Below are 13474 nucleotides of genomic sequence, written 5' to 3' on the forward strand. Positions count from 1 at the left end.
CGACCTCACACAGGGCCACGTTGCAGCCCTGGGACTTGAGCTTGATTCCTGAACCTGCTGGGGAGCAGTGCTGTTCCGGAGGGTCCTGGGCGGGGAGGGCGGGGCCCTGTGGGGCCCTGTGCCCTGAGGGTCAGCCCTGCCGGCCCTGGGGTTCCTTTAAGGGATGCCTATCCCTCGGAACTGGAGTCAGTGCCTCACCTGAGGGGAAGCTGCTACTTTTCTTTCCAGAGGTAGAGGGGGCTGTGGAGGTGACCTGTGCTGGGGACAGGGAAAAGCAAAGCCCACGCAAGGCGAGAGCAGAACCACTGGTCATTCTGCGCCTTCAGCTGTGGTGTAGGTGGCTGGTGTGTGTGCGTGAGTGTGAGTGTGCAGAGCGTGTGCATCTCCGAGTGTCTGCACGTGTGTCTGTGCGGGCTCCCCGCCCTGTCTCCGTACCTGTGGGTCTGTGTTTGTGTGCGCGTGGTGGGTGCCAGCGTGGGCATCTGTGTGGGTGAGGGCTTGGTGCTGGCAGACCCCTGGGTGGATGTGACGTGATTGACAGCTCGCTTTGCACTTAGCTGAGATGATAAGGAACATCTGTGGCAGGAAAGCGGTTCATTCCCCCAGCTCCCACGGCTGCCCCCATTTCTGGCAAACAAGGGGAAGCAGTTCCTGGGGTGGGGACACCAGTTCACACACGGGAAATAGGTCACCCCACCTGGAGCAGTGTCCCTGGCTCTTCCTGCTTCTCTCTTTGCAGCTCCTGCGGTGCCCACCTCAACTCCTGATGTTCTGGTCTGTCTTCTGGCCCCAACAGTGTGCATCGCCCCCTCCTGCCACAGGGGTCATGGCTCACCGACTCCCTCTGCTTTGCCCTCTGTTCTTCCCTTTCCTGTCCCCACATTTCAGTCGTCCCTTCCCGCAGGGCGCTTTCCTTGGCCTCTGGTCTGGGTCAAGTTCCTCAGGCGTAGACCTCACACTCCCTGGGTCTCTGCTTCGTGAACTTTCCACAGTATTTATTCCGCTTTCTGATATTTGGGAGCCGGGGATGGGTGTGTGGATCCTGCGCAGCAGGGAACAGGCCTCTCTTGGAGGTGTGGCCAGTGGCTAGCACAGCACTTGGTACCTGGAGATGCTGGGTACAGGGTGGCTGCTGGGTGGCCAGGGGAGGGACTGCAGCCTGTGACCTGCTCTGACATCTTTCGTCACCCCTCCTTGTCACGGGGCAAATGAAAACACACATACAGGGTGGAATGTCCTTAGCTTCCCCTCCAAATATTTCAGCTGGTCATGACCTTCCCTCAAGAGAAGCCCGGGCCATTCTGCTTCCGGGTCATAGAAGAGCAAAGGTCCAAGGTCATCCACATAGAGAAGTTCCTTCCTGTGAACATGGAGCTGGTGGAGGGGGTCACCCTGCCTTGCAGTGGCCAAGGCCCGCTGGATTTGGAATCTGGAAGACCTGGGTCAAGGTCCAGCCCTGCTCCCGAGCAGCTGTGGATCCTTGGGGAACTTGCTGGGCCTTTTGGCCTCCGTTTTTCCATTCAGGACGTTGTGTTTGAGGAGTGTTCTCTGGACTTCAGTGATTGGTCCACTGCAAGGGACTGGGTGGTCGTGCCCTCCTAGATGCACAGGTCGAAGTCCTTGCCCCCCCTGTGAGGGCATCTGGAGGAGGGGCCTGTGGAGGTGATTGGTCATGAGGGTGGAGCGCTCATGAGTGCAATTAGCCTCCTTATAAGTAGGATCCCAGAGAGCTCTCTTGCCTCTTTCTGCCCTGGGAGGGCACAAAGAGAAGTTGGCACCTGCCACACAGAAGAAGGCCCTCACTGGAGCCCGTGCATGCCGGCACCCGGATCTGGGACTTCCAGTCCTCCAGAACTGTGAGAAGTAAATCTCTGTGGTTCACAAACCACCCCGCCTATGGTACTTTGTTATAACAGCCCAAACTGACTAAGACACTCTCCAATTTTGTGATTTTTTACTGTATTCAAAAAATTAGTCTCACCTGTACTATTATTTACTTTTGTATTTTCTTTGAAAGTGACTTGACTCTTATCTTAAATTTATACTCTGTATGATAATGTTGTCCAACATAAATGTAATATGAGCCAGATATGCAATTAAAAATTTTAGTAGCTACATTAAAAAATTAAAGAGAAAACAGAAATTAGTTAAACAGTATTTTTTACATTTTTTTTAGTTATACATGGTCACAGTATCTTTATTTTGTTTATTTATTTTTATGTGGTGCTGAGGATTGAACCCAGCATCTCACACGTGCGAGGTGGGCGCTCTACTGCTGAGCCAGAACCCCAGCCCTAACACTATTTTTAAAATTTAACTACATACATGCAAAATGTCATCAGTATCATCTACAGAGATATTCAGCTTTTTTTTTTTCTTTTTTCCCTGTGCTGAATCTTCAAAACCCAGTGTATAGTTCACACCTCCAACACATCTCTGTATGGGTGCTAAGTTTTCCTTCACCTCTGTTCGGGTGTCAGAAAATATCCAGTTGAAAGAGCAGATTCACATACCCAAGTTCCAGTTAGGCATTTATTTTCTAATACCTAAATTGAAGATCCGATTTTAATTGGAAACGAATTGAAATGAGGTCAGATTCAGTCCTTCAGGGGCACTAGTCAAACGTCACTTACAGAACACCTCCCGTAGCTAGTGGTGACTATATTAGACAGCTCCAACAGACGAGACCCCTGATAACAAGCCAGCTTTCTTGTAAATAGAAAGTCGCCTTAAAAATAAATACAGTGACAATACAGGCATGATATCAAATTCAAGTCAGACGCTGCTGCCAGCCCAGGGGCTGGGCCCGGGGCCTGCCCTGTGTCTGTTAAAGCAGGAGATTTGGCCCAGATTGAAAAGGGGTTAACGACACAGTGCACCTGGGCTGAGACTTTCCCTTCCACGGAATCAGAAGGATTAAGACTGGAAAGGGATTAACGCTGCAGACTGTGTCACCCAAAATCATCCCAGATGCCAACACAACGAGCCCCCTGAATCTCAGTGACCATTCTGTGCTCCCTAGTTCCCCACCCTTGACCCCCATCACTCTGCTGTCTCCTCCGAGGCCACCGGCAGCGAGACTGTGGGAAGCAAACTAAGTAAGAGTTGGGAGAACCAGACTCTGCCAGTCCTCACTCGGCAATTCTGGAAAAGCTCCCAGATTCCCGATTTTGTGAAACGGGACTGTTTGGACCTCTCAAAAGGCAAAACAAAACAAATGAAAAAGAAAAGCAACCCACCAGCCATGAAGTGCTGAACACTGTGCCATGTGCCAGCCCTCAGTCACCTCCTCTCCTCCATGCCCTGTACCCTAGGAGAAGGGCATTGATGTGCCCACTCTGCAGACAGGAACACTGAGGCTCAGGGGGATAGAGCAACTTGCCAGAGCCGCTCTGACGACACCATGAGACTGGAGTTGGGATCTGGTTTGGGGACCGCTGAGCCCACACCCTCACCAACCCTGCTGGCAGGTTCTAAGGACAATTGTTCCAAAAGATGGATGGTTTATGTTCCAAGGCCCTGTCAACATGCAATTGTGGTATTTCTTGGAGGTTTTTTTTGTGCCAAATCCCTGCTTTTCCGAGTCGGTATGCTCTTCCTGTTTGGCCACCTATTTCTCTGGGTCTCTATCTCTATTATTTGTCCCCCCCACCACCACCCCATGCTAGATTCTTCTCCCCTGTGACTCCAGGCTGTTCCTTGTGGCTCTTGCCGTCTCCCTGATCCTGGGGCTTGTGAATTGGCAACCTGGTGGGCCACACCAAGCCTGCAGAGATGTTTGGTTTGGCTCACAAAGTGCTGGCTCACATTTCTGAATTAGTTGCCAAGATTGAAACATTGGGGATTTTATGTAAAAATCTGGATTTCTAGATTTTTAGAACAATCTGGCAACACTGAACCAACCACACTGGCTGGAGAGCCGAGAGGCACGGACCTCCTAGCTCTGCCCAGCCCTGTCCTCCCTGTGGCCAACCCCACTCCCCACCCAGCCGAGCGCCCGCGGTCAGCTGTCATCCTGAGTGAGCTGCTCTTCCCTCAAACAGTAAAGCTGGGCATCAGCACTGAATTCTGCTCTGTCATTTCCTAGTGTGTGGCCTGGGGTTAGCATCTCAAAGTTCCCATCTGAAAAGTGGGCATCATCTAGACTTCAGAGAATTATCATAGAATTAAATGAGTTCCTGCATAGCAACTGCTTTGAAGAATCCCTACCTCATAGAAAGCACTACACAAGTGTCAGCAATGATTAAGAGGAAAGTGTAAGTGTGTTTGATTTTTTTTTTCTTTCTTTTTGCAGATAATCTCTCAGGGAAAATGAGAGATCCAGAGAACCACATGCTTTCAGAAAAAAACAGCAGAGAAGCACCATTCTTTGGACAAGGAAGGTATTTCTTAAATCTGGGCCACTTTGTTCATTTCCATTAGCACTCGGTTACTGCCCTTTGTAGATACTGGGATTGAAGACATGGACACTCCACCCACCGCAGCATCTCATGGTACCTGTGCACAAGTGGCATCTTGTATCAGCCTTTACCTATGTGCTTCCGATGCACATGGGGATCCAATGGCAGGACGCCTTCTGCTCGCGACCCTGGCCGCCGCACAGAGAGCCTTGCTTGGTACTTGTCCATGTTTGCACTGATATTATTTTTGAGAATTTCACTGAATCCTAGGCAGCTTTTCAGGAGGAAAAATTCCCTGGGCTTACCATGGCATGGATGGCTTAATCCATCGGCTCATTCTCTCCCAGTTTGCCAGGGCACAGAGTTTTCAATTCCACTTTGAATGGAACTGTGCAATTTATGGAAAAGACCTATGTACCAAGTGCTGGGTGGCTACCGGGCTTTTATGTGACTTGAACACATGGGCGTGTTAGACAATAAAACAATGCCGGCTACTATTTATTAAGCTCCTACAATGGGTGAGGAGCCCTTGCATTTATTAGTTCCAATCGCCACGGCAACAGTGCAAGGCACAGAAGGTTAATAACGCGACTGAACTCTTACTCGGTGAGAGCAAACATGTCAAGAATGGCGCTAGCACTTTTACAATTTCATTTCATCCTCAAAATAACCCTGTGAGATAGGTATGGTTATCATTCCATCCCACAGCGGAGGAGGCTGCGGCTCAGAGAAGATGGGGAATCTGCCCAACGGAACAGACTAGCAAGTAGGGGAGCCAGGATCCACACCCAGGCAGTGGGACATCAGGAACGACTTTCTTAACTGCTGAATCTGATGGCCTTTTGTTGTTGTTGTTGCAGATGAGAAAACTGAGGCTCAGGAGAGTGAAGGGTTCTACCTGAGGTCGCACAGCAAACAAGGGTAAGAAAAAGGTTCAAGTCCACGTCCAAGTTCCCATGCGATGTATATTATGTTCCATCTCATGAATCAGACCCGATGTGATCATTACAGAAACTATGCAAAGGCAAAAACTGTGACACCCAAGGCCAGCCCAGGCAGTCCTCAGCACTGCTGTGCCATTGATTTATGCTTGGATACCATCTTGGATACCAGGCAGAGCATGGTTTTCCTGTGGCTCTGATGGGCCCATCGAGAATGACTTAGGAAGGTGAGTCACTGTCAGAGCAACCTGGAACCCAGGACTTCTGAGGAAGCATTCGTTGTCTGACAGGAATCTTGTGGTCAAATGTGTCCAAGGACAAGTCATGGGGACGAACATGGCGAATCATATAAGGATTGTTTAGCACTGGAGCAAATGTGTGCTTTGGAAAGGGGCGGCCAATAAATACATTTCGATAAAAATGTGCAACGGAATGCTATGCCTCTGCATCAAGAATGACAAAGCTTCTTAGGAACCATTCTAGATGATTAAGTGAAACAATAGCCAGTGTGGGCCAATGTGTACAGTGTGCTCATTTTGGGGAGAGTTAGGAAAAGAAAGGGAGAGTGGAAATCCTCATTCCTATTTGCCTTTATATGCAGTAAGAATACCCTGAAAGATTGCCTAAGAAGCTAAATACTAATAAGAACAGTTACCCGTGCCGTGGCGGATTTGAGAATTGGCAAACAGCGGGGAGTGATGAAGGGAGATTTTTCAATGTGTGCCGTTTCTTACTTTTAGGTTTTTCAACCATATAAATATTATTACCTGTTTAATGGGGCAGGGGAAGCAGCTGTTCAGCTGCAGAAAATTGCTGTCTTCTGGGAATGTAAGCCTAATGTAATTCTTCTGGTTTTGCACGGGAATTTAAAGATTTATTATTTTAAATTCCTAACTTTCAAATCCAAATTGTTCATTGCTAGTTATAGAAGTACAGTAGGTTTATCATACCAACCATGTGTTCTGCAAACATGCTGATGTCACTTATGAGTTTTTAGGAGCTTTTTGGTAAAGTCTTAGTGATTTCCTATGAAGGCCATTTATTACCTGTGAATAGAAATGACTTCATTTCTTCCTTTCTCTAGAGCTGTTATTTCTTTTTCTTGCCTTATTACTTTGGCTAAGACTTCCAATGCAGTGCTGAATAACAGTGGTAAGAACAGCCATTCTTGCCTCATTCCAGATCTCAGGGAGAAGCATGCCATCTTTTATTAAATGTGCTGTAAGCTCTAGGTTCTTTGTAGATGCCTTTTATTGGGTTAAAGGAATTCTCTTTATGTTCCTAGTCTGGTGAGTTCTTATGAATGGATGTTGAATTTTGGCAAATGCTTTTTTTCTATATCTATTGAGATGAATCATTTGGATTTTTCTCCTTTAGTCTGTTAACTTGGTGAACTATACTGAGTAATTTTTAAATGTTGAACCAGCCTTGCATTCCTTAGATACACTCAAGTTGGTTTTGATGCATTATCTTTCTTACAGAATGCTGGATTCGATTTGTGACTTCTTGAGGGTTATTGTGCATATGTTCATGAGGATTATTGGGTTGTAGGTTTCTTGCAATGTATGAGTCTGGTTTTGGTATATAGGGTAAAGCTGACATCTCAAACAACTTGGAAGATTTTTCTCACTTTTAAATAACTTATAGAGTGCTTACTATGTACTAGATACTGTGTTCAGTACTCAGCTCATTTAATCTTCACAGAAACCTTGCACACTCTGAACTATTATTATCACCACTCCCATTTTACAGATGGGTAAACTGAGGCACAGGGCCATGAAAGTCACTTGCCTACAATCACACTGCTTGTAACAGGAAAGCCAGGACTCAAACCATCCCCCCCACCAGAGGTGCAGTTACTGAGTTTGCAACATTTTCTCTAATTAAAGATGTTTATGGGTTGAAGACAACACAGCTGCAGGGCTGTGTCCTGGGGATAGGCTGCGGCCTGCCACCTCCAGTTCATAACCACGGTGACTGCCATGAGTCAGGCTTTCTCATCACCTGCCAGCCTATCAGACTCATCGCCTCTCTTCATCTGAAGCACCCCTGGGAGGCAGGTGGTCTCGACCTGGGTTGGCAGCCCCCTTCTGCAGGGTGGCACTCAGGTATGAGCTATCATCTCCTGTCTTTCTCAACATCTCTGGCACCTTTCAGAAAGGAAAATTAAAAAAAAAAAATCTTTCAAATCTCAGTTTAATTTCGTGCCATTCCTTCCTCATCAGGTGGGCCCGCCACCCCTCCTCCTGCCCCGTGTCTTCCTCCGGCATCCAAGTTCAAGTTCACCTTCTTCCTCCTGCGCTGCCTTCCTTCTGCACTGTCCCCGCTGGCCCCGTCAGACTCAGCTCTGCTGACTTACTTTATGGATCTCGAGGAGTGGGAAATGTCTTGCTACTTAAAAAGGAGGAAGAGGAGAGAGAAAGGGATGGGGTTTTAGGAAAGGCCGCGGGGCCCAGGTTGTCTTCTGCCTGCAGCAGGAGGGTCAGCAGTCTGACCTCTGCTGGTGACACTGGAGTGTGGTGCAGGGAGCAGAACAGACCTGCTCCCGTGCTGGCTCGACTGTGTGACTGTGGACAGATGCTTCACTGCTCTGAATCTGTAAAATGGGTTCAGAGACATGTCACAGGGGTGTGTGATGGAGACGGAGTGTCATAATACAGGTGAGAAAGCTCCGGTGTGAAGGGGGCACTGAGTAAAAAGTGCTTCTCTTGGACGAGGTGCTGCGCTCAGCCATTTTTGTCTTTCCCTTTGGGGATGGGGCCTTGCTATGCAGCTCAGGCTGGCCTTGGACTCCTGGGCTCAAGTTATGCAACTGCCTCAGCTTCCCCAGTATTCACATGACAGGCATGCGCCATCTCCGTATAGATCACGTTGTTTAGTAATATGACTCGTGTGGGTAATTACAGACTACGCTTAGCCCCATTTGACGGATGGGCAAACGGTGGTACTAAGAAGTTGAGAATTTGTCAGCAGCAGGGCTCTACCTGTATTTCATGCTAGAATTTCTTGGCTTTCACATCAGACCCAGGAGGTCAGACTGAGCGACGCATTTCCTTGCTGTAGGGGATGGGACCTCAACGGCTCTTCTCAAGCTCTTCCTTAGAGACTGTAGGTAGCCAAAGGCACCTACTGCTTTCCCTTAACTACTGGCTCCCCATGTGGCGGTCACCCAGCAGCATCCCCTCCATTCCCCCGTGTCCACCCACATCTCCAACCACCGCTACAAGAATAGGGAAAACTTGGGGCGAGGTCACTGCCAGGAAAGGTGATTCAGTTATAATCTCAGTTTTCATCCCTGTTGGCGAGGCCCATGGTCCTCACCTCACACCTGGTGGGCTGTGCCTCTCGGTCAGCGGGAGGGTAATGAGGGTTTGCTAATTGCTGGTGGTTGAGGGGACCACCGTGGTGAGCTTGCAGGAAGACTGACACCACGCTGCGCGCTTTCCCCTGGGCCCCTCCTAGGGCCTCGCTGGCTCTCTGGTGGGGCTGAGCGCCCTCCTGTTCAACACCCAACCCGCACGGTGATGCCCTCAGCCACAGCGGTGCGGAGACGCTGCTCAAATAACACCCCTTGTATGGATGTGGCAACTGAGTCCCAGAGACACGCAAGGCGCACAGCCTCCCCCGGCAGAGGCTCACCCTGCACTCTTACTGTGAGGACATACTTATCCCCCTCGTGGGGCTTTAAAGGCATGGATGACTTAAAGGTTTTACCTTTGAACCAACTTTGTTGACAAAACTGCTTTCAGCTCATGGTTTTGGACAAGGCTGTCCCCACCCCCATCCCCCGGCCCCCGTGCGTTCTCTAGGATGCTCGGTTCTTCCCCATCCATCCTCAGCCTCTAGACTCAGATGCTCTGTTTGTGAGCTCCTTGAACTCAGAGACGGCCCCCGAGGACTCTCTGGGGGCCCCGTGGCACATCCTTAGCCTGTGGTGCATGTAGGTGGTCAAAATTAGGTTGAGTGTATGAGCGTGTTGACGTTTTCTAAGTTCTAATCCCAACCCTTCCTTTTTTTAGGTCCCTGGGTTAAACCCATGCCTAGCACAGTGAGTGGCATACAGTAGGTGCCAATGCTGTGGGTCGCAGGCCTTGGTTGGCAGTGGAGGTCCCAGCTGCTTGACTTCCATTCTGAGGTCTTAGACTGAGCTTTCCCTCCTTCTCCCCATCCTCATGCCCCTGGCTTGGGACTCTTAGAGGACAGCCCAGCCCACACCTTTGTCAGGGTCCCTTAAAGCAGTTTCAGGGGATATGCCCAGGAGCATGAGTTGAGTGTCTACCTCAGTGGGTAGAGAAGATGGAGGGGTGAGGTGTTGGGGGTCAGATCCATTCTGATGAGAGGGCGACTGGGAAGGAGGGTCTATTGCTTCACCGGATCAGCGAGCATCACCCATAACCAACCTTCTGAAAAAGTCATTTCCCAGAGACAGCTCTGGGGAAGGCACAACTGGGACCGAAATCAATCCCAGCGCAAGGTAATTGCGGGGTGGATGCTGCCGCCCGGCAGGGTGCGTCAGAGGTGGGGCTCCTCTCCTAGGGCAGCCTGAGCGATTAGTGAGGAATAAAAGCCTGGTCCCTGGCTGTGGGGACAGAGGCTCCTGCGTTTGGTAAACTTGGTGCTTTCATCCCGTGCCTGACCAGTTCGGGAGGGGGGATTGGCTGAAACGATCTCTTTCTTCAAGGGCTCTGGTTGGCAAGCGGGATGTTTGGGGAAGGAAATCTCAAAAGGGCTCTTGGAATCCCAGCCCCCAAGTTCCCAGGACCCTGGGATGCTGAGGTTCTCGCCCTGGAGATGATGCTACGATCCCAGGCTGCAGGTTGGACTGCGTTGCCTTCCTTTTGGCTCTTTGGTGTCACTCTCTCCCTCTGCCTGCAAGGGATCTTCAGGAATCTTTCTGCAGCAGACAGTGGAAGAGCCAGCCCCCCAAAGCTGGAGCCTCAGGGATCCCCCCACCCCATGCTCTCACACACGGCGCAGGGCGCAGGCACCCCCTCCTCGTCAGGAATTCAGCACAAGTCTTTGCTACACTTCAGAGAGGACATTAAGATGTGGGACCAGTCAGACGTCTGCAGCACCTGTGAGCTGCCCAGAGAGGACCAGGGTAGACCTGGAGGCAAATCCAGGGGTCCAGACATGTCCTCAAGGAGACTGTGACCCCCTTGAGGTTGACACCCTTGCCCTGAGCAAGCACAGTTCCAGAGCCACCCCCTCTGAGTCTGCTTAGCCATCAGGAGACACTGTACTGGCTCTGGGTGGGCAGCAAGGGCACATCCTAGGGCCCTCTGAGCAAGACTGACCAGCATAGGGTCTCCAGCTTTATCTCTGGTCAGGAGGGGATGGCGCAGAGGGGCAGAAGTGTCCCCAGCTGGGGTAGACAGTGTGGTGCAACCGGAGAAGTGAAGCCCCCCTCAAGCAAGTCCCACACAGCCCTGAGCGGGAGCTCGCGGATTCGGACCCTTTCGGACCCGCACACGAGTGCACGCCGCAATCCACAGGACCACTCACAGCCAACTCACACTCACACTGCCACTGTGCTCACTCGGAAACACGACACACACCACCAGGCCACAGCAACTTCCTTTCTCCCAGGCTGGAAATCTCCGCAGCTGCCTTTAAGGCTTAAACTTTTTCAGAGGGGCGCCAGGGAGCGCACGGGGAGGGCGACTGCGGGGCTGGGGGTCCTGGGCAGGGCTGCTTGGCCCCTGGGGGATCCTGGCTTCCCTCCCTCTCTCCCCTGCCCCTCACCTGGTAAACCGAGGCACAGCAGGAGGCTGTAGTAGACCACGGGCACGAAGCCCAAGCCGCAGGACAGCGAGCTGTTGGCTGCGAGGTGGGCGTGAGTGTGCTCCATGAGCGCGCCCCTCCTGCCCTCGCCGCTGCGCGCCCAGCCTGCCAGCCCGGCTCTGGACGCCGGCTCCGTGGTGGTGGCGGCGGAGGCAGCAGCTGGAGCAGCGGCGCCTCTCTCCCCGCAGGACTTGCTTCTACCCTTGGCCGCGATCCTCTGCTCGCTCCGCACCTGCCCGCCTGGAGTCCGGGCTCAGCCCTCCCGCAGGGTGCAGAGCGCGCGGCGCAGGGCGCGGGGACTCGGGAGGGGCTCCGGGGCCGGTTAGTGCACCTCCCACCTCGGACCGCTCGGCTCCCGCCTCGGAGCCGGGGGGCTGGGACGCCGCTCCCCGCAGCCAATCAGCATCTGCCTGGATGTGGGGTGTGTGTGTTGCGGGGGGGGGATCGGGTGGGTGCATAAAAGGAGGGGTCCCAGCTGCCTTTCTCGGCTCCAGTTTCAGGGGAGAAGATGGAGTTGGAGCTGGCGAGCCCGGAGGAAGACCGGGCTGGAGAGCAGGGTACCTACCCCTTCTCCGTCCCCCGCGGGAGGGGCGTGGTGTGGGTGGGACCTGCTTCTCCCGCAGCGGCTCCTTACTCCTCCAGCGTGTCCTCAGTTTGCCTTTCTCGACTCTCCTCCCAGCCACCTCTCTTCTCCCTCTCCAGTGCCTCGAGTCCATCTCCCTATAGAGGATTCTATATCCAGGGCGTGGGGGGAAGGGGAGGCCGTTGGAGACGCGAGGATGCGAAGGGTTGGCTCCAGCTTGCTGGCTCTGAAGGGAAGGGTCCGTGCATCTCTGTGCGTGAGTGTTGATTCTGGGGGCGGCCAGAGGTGGGACTGTCCCCGAACTGGAGTGCTCTTGGAGGCTGGCTAAGAGAAGCCCGCCAGACGCAACCCTTCGGCCTGGGATAAAGGAGCTCGCAGCCACTCCGGCAGAACGTCCCCCCACGCTGACACAAAGACACACAATACCCAGTCATGCGGGCGCCCTGACACCCTCTCGTGCACGCGGATGCCCTCTCACCCACACCTAGCTAGACACGTGGAAACACGCAGGCAGGCGCCTCACCAACATGCCCGAGAGCACCAAAGCACACAGGGCCACGTGGGGGCGTGGGGGTGGTCTGGGTGTTTGAAGGTGGTGTGAAGGATAGCGCAGGTGGGATCCGAGCAGCGCCCCCGAGGAGCACCCCCTCCTCCTAGCAGATGGAGAGTTTCAAGAGTGGCACTTCTCAGCCACCACAGAATTGGGAAGCCAGAGACATCCGTCCAGTCCTCAAGACAGTGTGTGTGAGACAGTTAAAGATTCGGCAGAAATACAGAGGGACGCATTTCCAGGAGCCGTTGTAGCAGCGGCCAATGTCAATCATGGGGTGGGCTCCGGGAAGCCTGAGACTGTCCCCTGCCCCCATAACATCAGTTCTTGGAGAGAAGGAACTGGCTGGGCTTTTCCCAGTCTCTGCCCTGCCTCCCGAGGTGGAGGGGACCCCTGCCTGTGGGGCCCAGGCCCCATCTTTCTTAGTGTCTCCTCCAAACGTTTTGGGGAAGGGGCAGGGCATACCTCTGTAGCCCAGGCAGTGTAGGAAGAGAGGGAGCCGCTGGACCTGGCTAGGTCTGAGGAGGACAGGGCAACACCTGGTCTCCTCAGGGGACAGGTTATTATAGCATCACAGGGGCATAATGAAGCCTCTTCTGATATTTCAAGCCTTATTAGATGTTACAATGTTATTTTGACCTCTCTTGCTGTTTAATTTATTTGTTTTATTTTTATTTTTGATTGACACACAGTAATTGTGCATATTTATGGGGGATAATGTGATGTTTCGATTCATGTATACAATGTGTAATCATCAAATCACGGTAATGAACATATCCATCATCTCTAATACAAGTCAGACAGGTATCATTTTGATCATTTCATTGGGGTGAGAACATTCACGATCCTCTCTCGTAGCTATTTTGAATGTGACTGGTCCAAACAAAAAAAAAAACTAAAAAGCAACCCCGCTGTATTGATAATAAGGTAGTGCTAACATGGTAGAGGATCAATAAATAATTGTTCAAAAACCCATAAATTGGATTTGTCTGCAGGTAGCTAGACAGAGATGGGGAATTGAGGATGGGGAAAGAGTGTATATGATTGGTTCCCCTCCCATCCTCAGAGATCTCCCGACATTGTGACTCGTGGATAAGGCCCCAGGGCTCTTGCACTGGGTGCTCCCCTTGCCTGGAATTGCCCCCAGAAACTGCAGACCTGCTTCCTCACCCTCCTCAGGTCATTGCTCCCATGTCTGCTTCTCATTGAGGGACAA

General features: G+C 51.9%; 1 protein-coding gene across 1 annotated transcript in view; it reads right to left on the minus strand.

Moving 5' to 3' along the window:
* Window positions 1-11192, minus strand: part of Gpr139 (G protein-coupled receptor 139) — a 35070-nt gene extending 23878 nt beyond the window's left edge. The window contains exon 1 of the mRNA XM_027940889.2: window positions 11087-11192. Within this exon, the coding sequence (XP_027796690.2) occupies window positions 11087-11192 (106 nt within the window). The remainder of the gene's footprint in view (window positions 1-11086) is intronic.
* Window positions 11193-13474: the final 2282 nt, after the last annotated feature.

Source organism: Marmota flaviventris, chromosome 19, assembly GCF_047511675.1.
Source record: "Marmota flaviventris isolate mMarFla1 chromosome 19, mMarFla1.hap1, whole genome shotgun sequence".
Classification (NCBI taxonomy): domain Eukaryota; kingdom Metazoa; phylum Chordata; class Mammalia; order Rodentia; family Sciuridae; genus Marmota; species Marmota flaviventris.